Source organism: Botryllus schlosseri, chromosome 3 (genome assembly GCF_051294905.1).
Source record: "Botryllus schlosseri isolate E-star chromosome 3, Bs_hap1, whole genome shotgun sequence".
NCBI classification, from domain to species: Eukaryota; Metazoa; Chordata; class Ascidiacea; order Stolidobranchia; family Styelidae; genus Botryllus; species Botryllus schlosseri.
Genome location: NC_137238.1, coordinates 34199826 through 34215276, shown reverse-complemented (window position 1 = coordinate 34215276; position 15451 = coordinate 34199826). Strand labels below are relative to the sequence as shown.

Genomic DNA, 15451 nt, shown 5'->3' with positions numbered 1-15451 from the left:
ACGTGCATAATGTAAAATGGGACTTTGATGTCAAGCACTTCGGTCGTAAGGTGACTGTGAATAAAGGTGGCTAGTTGCCAGGTTGGCGTATAGCTTTGTCGACACATTCGAGACGTGCCATCATTTGACACATTTACATTGGCAACTGAAAACATTAATTTCATATTTTCGGTGCCAATCACGACTGTTTAACGGAATAGCAACCGCCAATGCGTTGCGTCATGTACTAATATCGCCTCTTATTTTGAATGTGCGCTGAGCATGTGTCTGCGTCGTGAAATGTGTGTTCCGTTCAGGCATGGAATACACGAGTTCCTTGAAACTGCGTCTGGAGACTGATGTTTACTGAAGACGAATAATTGCGACTGCCAGCTTACTATCGGCGGGTTCATGCAAATTTTTACAAAACATATATATTTCTGAGGGGTATTTTCGATCATCATATTGCGCACGATGCAAGTCGAGACGAAAATGAACGAGCTCGGAATGCACAGATGAGATGACCACCGTCCGGGTTATACCCTCGTTTTCTATAATTGGATTACTATTATCAATTAGAGATGATTGATTGAGTTCGATTAAGAGATACAGTCAGAGTTTTGTGACTGCAGTAGACAGTGTTGTTTGTCGTAACCGATTGCTAAACGTGCTGTAACATTGATCCATTAGTTATTATTCGTGGGCTGCGTGTGATATTATTTGAGTTACAGGTCGAAATGATACGTATTAAGTACATGTGAAATACATATCTCTCTGAAAAGACGCACATAACTTCAATACACAATTCAATAATATATTCGTACTAATATAGACCCGAATAGTTTCGGCTGTACCTCCAGGAAGCTCTTCAAATATCCAATTATATACAATAAATATTTATCGTATTGTAGTTCTTGGTCCACAATGCAATCTCTGTCCATTCAGTCTATATATACTCTCGTTTCAAAGTATGCTTGCCGATTCCGAGACCATTTATTGGTGCGGAGCGGATCGACAAATTCTCTGGTCCGACTCCGATCCTGTTTTTCAATTCTCTGGCCCGGCTCCGGCCAAAAATGAAAAAGTCCGTCCGGATGTCCAATCCGGCCCCGGTCCACGCCCCGCCCTACGCGACGGTACGGTGGTTCCGTGAATTTGTAAACATGGCTCGTTTATTTTCGCACTGGCTTGACGGTTACTTGCGTGTGGTTGATTGGTAGTTATTTAGTCACAAATATCATGCTTGTCCATAATGATTCCGGCCTATCAAAAAAGTTCTGTACCGGCTCCAATCCGATTCTGGCCAAAATCGAAAATATCCGGCTGGATATCCCATCCGGCTCCGGTCTATGCTCCGCATTAACATTTATACGCTGCATGATTTTCCAGATTTCACCTCCGTTAAGGGTGGCGAGATTGCGTAGTGGTATAATCCAAAGCTGCTACATCAATAGGCTGTGAGTTCGAGTCCGAGTCCGACCGAGGTCGACTCCAGAAATCCTACCGAAGTGTTGCAGGTTTATGTAGGCTCTCCCTCGCCATCTCATCCGTGTAAGCGGTGTATCATAAAAGCCCAGAAGTGGGACGTGCTACAAGTCGGCATCTACGGAATAAAAATGAAGAAAATTGGCCTGGTCCAAGTGACCAATGACCGTAGTATAGTGGAAAAACACCATGAATACCATAAACAACAACAATCTCCGTTAAAGCTTAAATGAATGGGTGATGTATATTGCGGTATAGGTGACTGTACCCTGATTTAAAGTTAATTTCATTATGCATATAGTTGCATAGTTCAAGAAATTAAAATTATTGAAACCAGACGAATTCAATGAAAATATCTGGCTGCAGTGCACTAGAAGGATAACTCAGATTTTGCGAATAAGCAAATCCGTGGCCACTGATAACTCCCCGCAACTATCATTTTGGTAATATGAATGGTACGTATCAATGCACGGGACTATAGCGGCAACTATTTGCAGCCGCGCAATCAACTAACACCTCGTTAACTCATTTGTGCCCGAATATCTCAGTGCTGTCTACAGGGTATTCACACCGAATTAACATGACGCCACCTGCTTGCAAAGTACCATGTATCCTTATGAAAGACGTAGAGACGGTAGATTATATGGAAAACTTGTATTTCAATTCAGTTACGTCTCGTGGCATGAAAACACAACAAAGAAAAATTCACACAATTTCTCGAAATCACATTTCGACAAGTAGCATTTTAACGCCGCGCAAACAGAGCCGGCAATCACAGACGCGAAATTATGAAAACCTTCTGTCCAGAGGATTCGGATTCGACCTTCATCCGCCCGGCTTGAGTATCTCTGAAACCGTCTACTTCTCATCGGTAAATTGACATAAAGCACGTCTGAAGGCATCTCTCGGATGAGCTACGCTGATCTGGCTGTTGCCAAGCTTTTCGCTGATTCTCATCACCAACGGAGCATTGTCATACCCGATGGATATCATCGGGTTTGGTCCCCAGTATTGATTTCTCGATGTTCTGCCCTGGAATAGATGCAAGTGTTGTACGAAACTGTTTAATAGCCTACAGCCCGTTTAAGACCAGCAATACGCCAAAGCTAAGGATATTGTTTGGACATTATTGGACGAAATTAGGCTGTACAAATTAGCGACATTTGACAGTATAATGGAATCTAGCAAACAGTGGATGTCGCATCTCTCTCAAAAGAAATCCAACAGCCAAAATCGAGTACATGGTCGCGACAGGAATTTGCACTATATACAGAGAGCCACCAATAACAGGTGTACTATCAAAAGATAGCAGCAAATTTCTCATTAAAATAGCGTTGAAATTCTTTGTCTTTTGAGTTGCGTACTTTTGTCGTAATCACATTCTGGCTCTATTTTCATTTTTGAAACTTCACCGGTCCACAAACTGAAAAAGTTGAATACCACCGGTGGAGCAACCGTAAGTTTCGTCAATGTGTTATGTTGCTATATAGTTGCTGTATGTGATATGATTTTGCTTTCTCTCTATTCGACGCTATCAAGCTAGCAGTATATTGACTTACGTTATATCGCATTCCCAACAAGATGTCTGAATTGCGGTCCTCCGTCACGGTAGTGCTGCCGATGATGTAGCAGCGCACGGCTTCAAATGTCTCTTGATCGGTGATAGTCGCCAGATGCGCATCTGTACGAAAAGAACACGTTTAATGTGTTCGGGAATCGCATATTTTTCCGGTTAGTAGTGAAGCACCTATACTTTTTCGGAGTGCTCAAGTTTGCTTTACATACTTGCACTGCATGCTCAAGGGGTTATGTTTTTAAGCCATATGCATCCACTTCTACAAATAGTTTGGTAGGCACAGACTTGCTGTGATACTGCGTGTTTTGAAAGTATAAAGTATAGTTGTGCGATGAGTTTTCGTTACTTTTGTAATTGAAATCGTCATAACTGACAAAATAGCGTAATGGTGAAGCGTCCGACTTCTTGATCGGTAGGTCGTGGGGTCGATACTCGACCTGTTTAGTAACACTGGTATCCATGACGTCCCTGCTGTGCGCTCATGCGTTACTGGCATAGCATGGAGGGGTAGTGCCAGGCTTGGAAAGCCTTACAAGGCTATATATGCACCTTCCTTGTCCAGCGGCATATGCAAATCACGCACTCATGATATTCATATGCAATATGCATGGATCGCGTGCATGTATATCATGAGTCGGTGTATATGCCCCAAAAACACCAAGGACAATAATAAACAACGTACTTTCATTTCATAACGACCGCGAAAAATAGCCTTTGAATCACGGTAACTGTATATGATTTTGAGGCTTACAGATTTTAGACTATCTGTTGGGTCATTATTCATTTAGCAATAGTCGTGAGGATACGGGATCTAATTACGAAGCATAGACAATTCCGATTAACTGCTTAAAGCATGCGACCCATCAACCAAATTTACATTTTGAGACTACATACGTGAATACTGTTCAAACCGTTCATTTTGTAGTTATGACACGTCTTGAAAATTGCTACTTCTACTCATATTGACCCCTACTTGAGTAGCGACACTGACATATATGTACGTGTGTTACACATACACATTACACTGCAATGCAGTACAACTTCACAATGCTACGATTATAGTGTGGATGATTCCATTCTCTTGATGTTTACAAGCCTGATGTGCGGTGGTCTTCAATGAAGACTCTTCATATTACATCTGAGAAGGTATGGTGCATTTTGAATGCACGTCCCTAGAATGACATAGACTCACTTCCATCTCCAACTTGTGTCTTGCATTGCAGAAATAACTTGCCATAAGTTGTTGGCCGTCGCCCGTCGTTTATGATTTTGAAGCATTCCTTTTTCTCATTTATTACCAACTGAAGCGGGCATTTATCGTCCACAAATGTGAGGCCTGCAAATTAAAATAGAATATAGACCTGGACTAGGCAACTTTTACAACGCAAAGAGCCATTTTGACCCATTTCCCACTACAAAAAAACTTCTGTTTCATCCCTAATGTTAAATTCCGATCATTCCTTGTGGCGTAGGTACACTCGTAATATGGCATTCGTGAAATCAGAAATTATAGGTAATCAAATGTCCATCTCCAACTGGCCGACACGTTAAATTACTGTATAGAATTCACGACATGCAGTAACAGAGGTATGCAAGTGAAAGCCCCACGATTTCTGATACATTCCACCAACAAGTCACCACTACTCAGATGACTGCAAAGAAATACGTACCCTCTCTGCCACCGATATTGGAGCAGCCATAGTCTTGTGCAGCCGCACAATGGAACGCAACAACCAGAGCCAGTAACAGTAACATACTTCAGCTTTTGTTGTCTTGAAACTTAATATCTTCATCCCAAGATATGTATCTGTAAGTCTTATATATAGGTATGTCAAGGTATTAGGCCAGGAAGACTAGAAGGTTTGTAAACGACATTTTCATTTCCGTTGGACGCCGCGTACTCGCGATGCCTCGTTGTAGGATAGCATTTCCAGTCGGGAAATGCAACTCAACTTACAATCTTCCTAGGAATATGCTTGGGAAATCGTGCACCTGATTTCGTAACATTTACGGGATAACCTATGGTTTTACTTCGCCTACAGGTTGCACCAGTAGGAGGAACAGCACTGCATAGCCCTGGTTGCCGGAGCTTATTTGCGTAAAGTAGCCGTCGGCATTGACGAATCTCAAGCGAGGCAATCAATACATACGATTGAAATGTGAATGTCAATACTGTAATGCTGTTCGGGCTGGTTAAATATAGTGAGGCCTGGTCGATGCATGCATCTACCATATCATGATTGATTTTTATTCTCAGTAAAACTGGTAAATCCACAAAAAATCCTGTCCCCAAATAAAACTGTACAGATTAAAGTAAGCTTGTAAAATTTCAGTATAATCAAACTGTTATTCCTCTGCGGCATTACATGAAAAAATTATATTTCAGAATCTTTGGTATAGGCCTATGAAGAATCATTTTGTTGCCGTTTATATTCGTAATAATCGGATAAATAAATACAAAAACTGAAAGCTATAGAATTTTAGTAATACCAAATTATTACTTCAATGCAATACACAAAGATTGATGCGATTAGATAACATAATCACGGTAAATGAAGAATTGGCATGGATTGTCGAGGCAATGGTAATTGCAATGAAGAGTCACAATTACAGAAGTTGTTTAACGCCATTGGTTTTTATTGAATTGGAGCGAAGGGGAAAATATGTATCGTTCAGAATTGGATGTGGCGTCATCTAGATCAGTGGCTCCCAAAGTGGGCGCCAGCACCCCCTGGGGGCGTTGGCGAGCGTGAAAGGGGCATTGGCCACGAAGCGGGCGATTGGGATTGGGTGCTGGCTACAAATTGGGCGGTAGGGGGGGGCGCTGAGAGCACATGGGGGCGGTGGAGGTTTAGAGGGCAACTGCTGCATGCGTGGTGTTGAACGATTGTTGTTTAAAACAGCAAAATATACAGTAAAACTGCTAAATCGGTTATGTCCAGGCGATTTATGGTCGATCCAGGCGTCGGTCTGTTCAAGCGGCAGTACGGGAACATTTGATTGTTACTTAACAATGTATATCCTGCTCATCAATGAACTGATTCAGCAGTCGGCAGAATCACCAGAAAGCGTGGTATATTGTGTGGTGAGAAATACGATGTATTTGAACACTTATTGATGCACAGTTAGGTGGGGTAGCTTTAAGGAAAACTGCCTTTCACGATTTCACTCTCTGTGTCAAACGGTCGTGAAATTTTCACACTGATGCGACCCAGTCCCACAATAGTTCTGGTCCCGATAAAAGATATCGCTTTTAATTGACTATTCTATTCATCAAGTTTTATCAGTCTAATTTATCCTTTTTTGTTAATGGTGAAAATCGAGGTGAAAATGACCCTGTCTGGATTAAGTAATAAGCCCATGATAGATCAGAGAGATTTACCAAGACGTGAACCTTTCCAATTCTCAAGCTTGCATGAGATTGATAACGGTCCTGCTCGCATAGGCTTATCTAATTTTGACGCAGTAGCATACAGCAATCATCTCGAAAAACTGCACAAAGATATATGGTAATTTGATTTCAGGATGTATTCCAATCAGAAGTTCGTTACTGCATAATCAGTACATTATGTTAAATTTCCGAGCATGAAATGATTGAGAGCCGTCTACATTCCAGAACAATTTGTGTGCTCAAATCAAAGCTCAATATCCCTTACTATCAATCGTTCTGGATACACGATTGAATCATACAGAGATACTTTCCCTGGAGTCGGGTTAAATTCTTCCTCATTGCCCCGCCCGGCTTATATTTATTAAAACGTGCTTTCAGTGTAGGGTTACCATACGTCCTTCTTTAAAAGGATTTGTCCTCCTTTTTCAGGTTTTTGAAAATGTCTTTCAAAGGCGCCTAAATGTCCTCCTATTTGAGATTTTGTCCGCTTTTTTGAGAAATGTAGGGCAAATTCGACTAATATAGAGTAAATCAGCACTGAAGTAACTCTCCGTCAACCACCTGATAATGTGACAGAAAAACTGTAATTTGGACATTGAGCGAGAAAGTTGACCTTTTTTTAGTCAATTGACCACGAAGTGTGAAAAATTTACCATTTCTTCAAGATTTTCCTCCGGTATTTTAAGTTTGAAAATTTTGAAAAAGTGTCTTCCCTTCCCGATTCCAAAATATGGTAACCCTATTTCAGTGCCTGGACAAATCTTCTGACTCACAGTAGTAACCTACTTCACATAGCCGGACGTGGAGATTTCAGATTGTTCTCATGAAATATCAAACCCAATATAATGATGAGGATGATAACATGTGCAACAGTTTCATATGCATTATTGTTAATTGTAATGTATGCAGAACAACGTTCGCTTTATCATTTAGATGCGGTGTGGGGGGTCACGGGGCGCTGGTACTTTATTCGGTGCCAGGGGGGGTCATTATAGACCAGTGCTTCCCAACAGGTGAGTCGCGAAGAATTCCTAAATAATGCAGTTTCCTATCCAATTTGCCAAATGAGCCGAACACTTTATCTTCTCGCGATTAAAAGATTGAATAGTACGTTCTCCTCCTCTAAATCAAACTGTTTTTCAGCCCATAATCGCCCCAAGCCGCGTTACTGTTATCACAATAATTCGTGAGCGAGATGTTTGTGACAACCATTTAGATTGAAGCGCGAAATTTGACAGTGTGCTATTGTGTATGCAGCACTGACTCGAGTCCGAATTCAAGACATTGTGTTCACCGTTTCCCTTCGAGTTCAAGTCTGTTCAACTCACTTTCACAACTCTCTTTTGGTGATATTGAATGCCTCACATTCGTAAATAGTAATTTTACTCACTTTACACTGTTTCTGGCCATATTTTACAAACACCAGTACTGATAGAAGAAATACCAATATTTTGGTGGCTTACTATTATTCGAAGTAACAACAAATGCCTGACTTGGCCTTCCTATAGTCTTATGAATATTTAGGAAAATAACTTGAGTCAAGTCGAGTAACCAAATATTTTCGACTCGAGTTATTACAACCTTACCTGACACCTTCATCGTGTCGCCCCGTGATCAGTATTATATCTGTAAACAGTCGCTATTTCCGACGGCAAACAAACGGGGAAAAGGTATTGGTTTCAGGCTTGGCGTCTGTCGTGTTCCTGTCGACAGATAACAGGTATGAACAATTGAACAAGTACTGGGAGCTGGTTTACAAGCTGCTGTCGTTTACAAGCTGGTGCTACAAGTTGTTGTTGTTTGGCGCGGTACGCAAGCCTCATATATCGGGATAACATTGTTCTGCCGAAGTATACATGTGTTTAGTTTCTTAACCAACGATAGTGGCAGTTCCGCATAATTTTTCTGAACAAACGTCCATCCGAGTTCGATTTAAGTATGATCGTATCTTCTGTTATCTTTTGTTAACCAGAGTGATAAAGTTCACCAGACTGATATACCGTGTGTCGCGGATAAGTCATTCGCTTATTTCAGTGCACCCAATATGCCGGGGACGTCTGAAAGTAAACATAAAAAATCGCCTTTCACTGCAACATAAAACTTCTTGTGCATCGGTAACCCGAAAAACTCTGTGAAAGCTTTATTGCACGACATGATGCTCGTGTTAAACGTGTTTGTGACCCCAATATTGGTTATCCAGAATTCAAATTGAGTTTTTGTGAACAACGCGCCATATGATTGGCAACGCATACAGAGCAGTCCAGAGCAGTGAACTGGTATCTGTAATCGTGGTGATATGCCTCCTTACGTATGGATATTATGAATTGATATATTTTACAAGTGCGTTTGTTCCCTACCAGAAACCCCGGAATTCACCACCGGTTGCATGGGAACCGCGGGTGTAGAGTATTGGTACATTCAAACATATTCAAACTGACTATGATGATGACAGTTTTCTTTGTATATCGAACATGTCGCCTAATCTACGTAGCTCTGTATTGTCACAAGCGCAGGTTTTTCACGAATTGCGTTTTTACGTATATGTGTGATTGTTTCGATACTCTCATGTGAACATATTACATAACTTGCTCTTGCTGGAAGTGACAGCAGGATCTGCGGTATGACATAAGCGTTCATCGAACGCTCCAAAGCGACTTCTGACAATGCCCCGCTCCCAACAAGTACAATTTTATACTTGGTGTACTCATGGTTCATAGTACCCGAAATTTGACAGGATTCAATTCGGGAAATAATAATGAAGAGACAGCGTGCCCATGATTTGTGTGGAATCAGCTACCAAATCAAATAAATACCATTAACGTCGCCAAGAATATTTCTCCCTCGTTTTGTATAACAGAAATTCACAATATTTACCATGAACGCCGCCCATATGATGAAGCCATCCCCCTGCAAAGATCGGAATCGCGAAAATCGAACGACTTGTACGAAATTCGGAGTATCCAGTTTTGAAATACATTATTCATGAACGGAGACGAACATGCAATATTTCCGGATGGAAAATGCGTCTACATTCTATCTTCCACGGATGAATAATTAACGAGTATTCCCGAGCGTGAGGATAAATACGCTGTCATTTTTCTTTTTCTTTTGGGAATTGCATATTCCGAATTCGGAAATAAATTTTTAAATTTGATCTCCGTTCTCAAATCTAATCACGTTTAATCGTTTTGATACGTATATTTTACACGGTCGACTTCCGGAATTAGCCAACGCTTTCGATCCTAATCGCTACGCGCGAATAGGTGACCGTTGATTTGTTCAAGTTCGTCCCTTTGGAGTTAAATCAGGGTTATAATGCCTGAATCGCGTTCAGAAATAAGCTACAGAGCTGGGGTCGGCACCCGTGTCTTAAAGGCCGCGAGGGGATCTTTCATGCTGATTCGTGAAGGTTCTGTTGAGCTTTCAATAAATTTATTCACTGCGATTCTATATAATTGATTCATTTGAATTCAACTGGTATTTTTCGGGAATTTAGGTGACATTTTACGGTCCATAGAAATACGTTCCATCTTTACTTGCTTAAATAATGTTCCTTATTTATGAGAGTATATGTATAGCAAGGTGATTATAATCGGCACATATCCGATAACCGGGGTTTGTCTTCTAAATATCGTGAACTTTGTTTTCAAATATAGCTCGATTTTGAAACAGCAGTATTTCTGTTTTATTCGAGGCACTTTGCGTTTCACCCACCAAGAATCAGGATGGTATCCATAAAGTCAATCAAAGTGGATACAGCAACGATAATGATAAGTGACAACATTTTAGTTCAATGCAGGAACCTATGTCCTTTTTGTTACCATAAATTTATCATAAATTCTAAACTATATCAACGGTTGCGTTTCATCCATGTCGAAACGTTCATCGGTCGGTACTGCATTAAGATGGCATATGATATGACATAGGGTTACCATTCGAAAAAGAGGACACTTTTTCCGACGTACAATAACAGACATAAAGCGGAGAATTTATACAGGTAATTGTGATTTTAGGTGAGTCGCCCTTTTTAGTCAACTTTCGCGGCAGTTCCAAAAAGACCAGGTTTTGTGTCGGGTTGTCTTGGCTGTCTGATCCTCTAAAACTAGAAGCAAAAAATAGAACGCCATGCGAAGAAAGAAGACGTTATACAATTATTTAAAAAGGACAAATACTAATAGAGGACAGATGGTTTCCCTAACGTACATGTATCAATGTATCAATATACCATGCTTATCGGGTGGATACAAGAACATCAGACTATAGTGAGCCATCGAAAAATAAATGTCTTTTCGATATATAACTCGCATGCTGAAGTTCCAAGTCGAGTATACATCTGTTTCATCTTTCGTGCAACACTTGTGTGCACTGTGCACGTTTTGCAAATTTTCCCTATTAAATTGAGCTGCGTAATATTATAAATATACCGGCAGAGGTCAAAACACCCAATGCACGGTTGAGCTAGGCATCTAAATCAGTGCGAATTCCCCGCTGTATCCGCTTTAGCACACGTTTCGCGTGCTTGCGGTTTGTTTGTTGAAAGTTTTCACGAGATTGGATTAAATATAAGACGTTGTAAATACATACGATTGATCGTTTCGAAGAAGCATCGCCCCTGACAATTGAAAAACATTTTCTTTTGTCTAACGCAGGGGCAAGGCAGTACCCCAGTAGACCGCGGGCCAAATGTGAATCGTGAGAAGGTTCGTAGTGGCCCGCCCGGGTAATTTATTGCGAACTTCCAAGGCCAACCAAAGTTTGATTAGCCTGACGGCGAAATTGGGGGTGTTGATGACTAAAATATCAGATCCGATGCGTTTGCGTAGCCAGGGGCCAGTCACATTTTTCGTAAATCTTTGTATATGACCACGGAGTAGAATATTTCGTGACAGATTGATTTGACTTGATATTTTTCTTAGCACTTCGCGCCATTTATTGTCACTCAAATTTTTAATTTTAGTATGGTGACCCGGGGCCTACGAATATCGTAGGCCCCGGGTGACCCCTCCAGAAATTAAAAATACCCACTAATTCACAGAATTGAGTCGAACTATACTCGCAATTTTGAGAGAACGTTTCGTCCAAGAAAGATCGTCGGTGATGAAACCTTTTCACGAACTGATAGACGCATGTTCACAGAAATCTTCGATATTGATATGCCCAAGCGCCGAATAATCCTGTCCTTGCCAAATGAGCCCAGCAGTATACAGAGGCGGCCAGCAATGTATGCAAGTAACATCACTGCACAGTGCACACTGAGTTTTCATGACATAACTGTTATCGATTTTGAAGCGTCATAATATAAGTCTTGTTTTCTCTGTTACCTAATCCGGTTCGCTCCAATCGGACGACTAAAAAAAATCATCAACATTCAAGGGGCCCGTTCAATGATTCGTAAATCTCATGTGGCCCGTTGGCCGCAAAGGTTGGTTCAGGTGGGTATCGGGTCCCGAAATGGCCAGTAGCAAAGTACTTCTATAGTTCTTTTGAATATATATTCAAGAGATTGGGCTTTCAGACTACTTCTAAGTGTACTTGAAGGTTTTATTGGCTTTGTACTTTGTAAGGCAGAAATTAGTTTGGGAAAAAACGTATCGCGACAGGGTATATTTTCGAAAATTTCACTCTTCTGTAGTGTCATTGGTCATTTTTCGTTATAGTCTCCAAGATGCACCTTGTACTTTCGAAAGTGGTCACCGCCGATTATTTCCTAAAAGTATGAGACCCACCGACAAAATCTAATTTTTAAAACTGTATACTTTAATACTTTTCATATCTTAAATTTCTACTTCTAGTTGAAATAGTTTTGTCACATCTAGAAAATTGCTATACTTTTACTTGCAATTGAGCTTAAATTCACGTCCCTTAATTATACTTCCAGTAGCTACGCAGGCTGCTTTAGCCACGGGACATTTTATTTATTTATGATGTCAACTATGCCGTTACATATCATGAAAAAGACTATTACATGTTAAAAAAGGGTAAATTGAAAGCAACGGAATAGAGGAAAATGTTTCGGAAACGCAAAAGGAATAATTTAATTCACAAGGATTTTGGAACACACTCGTAGAGGTACAGAACTTCAATTCAAAATTGAATAATATATTCATGTTGAAATAGACCCGAGTATATTCGACTGACACTCGACAAAGGTTATTCTCAGTCACTAGTAGAGATTTAAAAAGAACTTTGTATATCATATGAATGTGTTATTCAATTAAAATGGGATTTTTTTATTTTCACCACTTCATAAATGACTGTCAAATATAATAACCTGTTACCCAATGCGAAACACTGCTAGTCATACGCGTGTTCCGATTCCCAGCGGCGACTCATACAAGGTATACAAGTTTCAATGGTTTAATTGACGTATAACTAGAAAAATTCCAGCGCACTGATTGCTTCGCCTCACTATCATCCACTTGGGCGAGACTTAGTATTTCTAATTAGTCAGTCGACAACAGCACCAAATCACAAGGGCCGCCATGGTAACCTGTAATCATGGCATCTCGCAACCGCGCGTACTAGAGGTCGGAATTTCTCTCTCAACTGATACACTGCCATTACGTAATAACGTCCTTTAGAACTCTGTTTCCTCAGGATAATCATAGAGTGTGGTGTAGCATTTGGCTTGCAAGACGGATAGTCGTGATTGTAAACCTACTTGTTACATGATAATGAGAATTTTCGATTGCATTGTTCGCGATACTGGCGGTGTTCGTGAATTAGTATTTACTCTGCGCGGAAAAATAACGTCGGTGTCGCCTTGTGGACCGCTAATTTCCAGTTGTAGTAGACAGTTCTGCTAAAAACCACGTACAGATTGTGCTTAAATGCCTAATGTCGGGGGTATATAATAAACAAATTAACATAGCGCGGTTTGAAATTACTAATCACATCTTCGGAACAGTTGTGTGCGTTATAGACTAACTTGCGGGATTAAAAATGCATCCAGCGCCTGAGGTAGTTTTCTATTGCGCATTGACCGGATTAGTTTTTGCTTGTATATCGCCTAACCACAAGTACTGCGAAAGTATTACGGTAAGGATTAGCAATGGAATTACAGTTAAGTAGCTTTAAACACGGTAGCACCGACGGGAAATAATGTAACACAATGCTTTGATGTTTACCGATTGTGGGATTATAACTGAAGCCTGTTTCGAAAGACAGGGTGTGTAATATAAAGATTTTCGGCGAAAAATGTTTGGGTGCATAATCCATGTTCATTGTTCATCGACGGTCATCGTGCAGCTACCAAGTGACTCACTCGCGTTGGTTTATTAATAATTTCGTCTTTTCATAACACCACAAGTAGCGATAAAATGAAAAGATAGTAAGGAGTCGAACCGACTTGAAGTATAGTCTTTTAATCAAGCACTGGATGAGCAGTGATAAAAGATAACATAAAGAGGACAAGCGATGAATATAAAGTGACATGTGTCGGTAAGCGAAATAGATCGTGGTCTGACAATCTTGAGCGCAGACTATTTAGTATTCATTCAGTAGAATCTGCTTGTATTTTGACTTGAATATGGACAATCGATGCCCGGCGACTGTCGGGTAGGCGGTTTGTTGTGTTTTCGTGGAATTCATGGTGTTTGTCGACTACTATGGTCATTTACACCGGGGATATTTGCTTCATTTTTATGACGTGGCTGCCGACTTATATAGCACGGTCCAGTTGTAGGCTTTTATAAGACACCGTTTACACGGGTGAGATGGCGAGAAGGAGCCTATTTAAACCTACCACACTAAGGTCGGACTCGAACCCACAACCCATCGGTGTTGCAGCTGTGGATTATACCACTACGCTATCTCGCCACCGGGTAGCCGGTGAAATACTATTCCACATTTATGTTCCATCATGGCCGCTAAGATGCGCCTTGAAATTGGAAGTAGACGCCTTCGATTGACTGCTAAAATATGAGGCCCCTCGACCACACCAATTTTTAACAGTATTTGAGTAGTTTTCAGACATCCATTTTCTACTTTCACTCAAAATAGTGTCTTCTAAATCGAGAGTTGTAACTACGTTGACCACATCTGGTATAATAACGATTTCATCGGCAAGTTGTAAATTTTAATCTGTATGGTGTACTATGGTAAGTGGTAATGGCCGTTAGATCAGTCAAATCTCACTGCAAGCACATCATTTTGCATAGAGAAGCCACACACTTTCCGTTTTGAAGCCTAGTAGGCGGTGATATATTCATATCTACACCAGACAGCACTTTGCTGCTCGCAATTATCCCAGAGAATAAACCACCACTTCCGGACTTCAACCTTTGAAATAGCATTTCTCTTCGCGGGAATGGTACACACCTTCGCCTATAATTACCCCCGTAACCGGCACCGAGTTGCGCCGCACAGAAATAATATCCCTCGGAATATATTCGGCGCGCTTTTTCAACCCAACAGCGTGTCAATAGCTGCCATTATTCACAATTTCCGTGGGATTGTCCTGGAATTCATTTGGAATGTGAGCTACGCATAAATTATAAGTCGTATGTACATTGATTTGCCTATTCGAGGAGACTCTTGAACGTAGAGAACTTTAGTATACATTTGAATAGTATATTCACATTTAAATGAACTTCGGCTGACAATCGTTTGGGTTAATCGTCAGCAACTAGTAGAGATTTGAAAATAACCTTGCATATCAACAGACGTGTTAACTATTCCATGTCGTGTCTTATCGCGAGAGGCTAATATCCGCAGTAATGAAATCGACGGATAATAATGAATTTTGGAAACGCGTTATTAACAACTTAAACATTGGCTTCATCTAATTTAACCCGAATGTTAATATTTTACGGTAAATTTACTAAGATGCAATTAGCGAACTTATTTCCATCGTCACCCGGAGTCCAATTTGTCACACTACTCACGATGACTGTTGTCGGAAGGTCATAATAGTAAATCAAACAATCCCCGGACGGTATGGAGTCTGGAAGTCGACCAATTGCTGAACCAGGGATCTATTTTTCTTCGCCTGTACGCAGGTTTGTATATGTCCACTGTCC

At 40.7% G+C, this 15451-nt stretch overlaps 1 protein-coding gene across 1 annotated transcript; it reads right to left on the bottom strand.

The window, feature by feature from the left end:
* Positions 1–2103: 2103 nt before the first annotated feature.
* On the bottom strand, positions 2104–4869 carry LOC145436385 (uncharacterized). The gene is made up of 4 exons (XM_080313728.1): positions 4711–4869; positions 4233–4376; positions 3024–3145; positions 2104–2496 (listed from the first exon to the last, which is right to left on the bottom strand). The coding sequence occupies exons 1-4, from the start codon at positions 4793–4795 to the stop codon at positions 2323–2325; spliced, it is 525 nt and encodes a 174-aa protein (XP_080169854.1). The 5' UTR covers positions 4796–4869; the 3' UTR covers positions 2104–2322.
* Positions 4870–15451: the final 10582 nt, after the last annotated feature.

What these genes read in the sequence shown, in the direction of transcription:
- LOC145436385 (XM_080313728.1), bottom strand. Translation starts at nt 4,795, where the DNA reads ATGTTACTGTTACTGGCTCTGGTTGTTGCGTTCCATTGTGCGGCTGCA. An exon ending in CAATATCGGTGGCAGAGAGG is followed by an intron (nt 4,377 to 4,710) that starts GTACGTATTTCT and finishes TTTAATTTGCAG; the next exon opens with GCCTCACATTTGTGGACGAT. An exon ending in GACACAAGTTGGAGATGGAA is followed by an intron (nt 3,146 to 4,232) that starts GTGAGTCTATGT and finishes CTTTTCGTACAG; the next exon opens with ATGCGCATCTGGCGACTATC.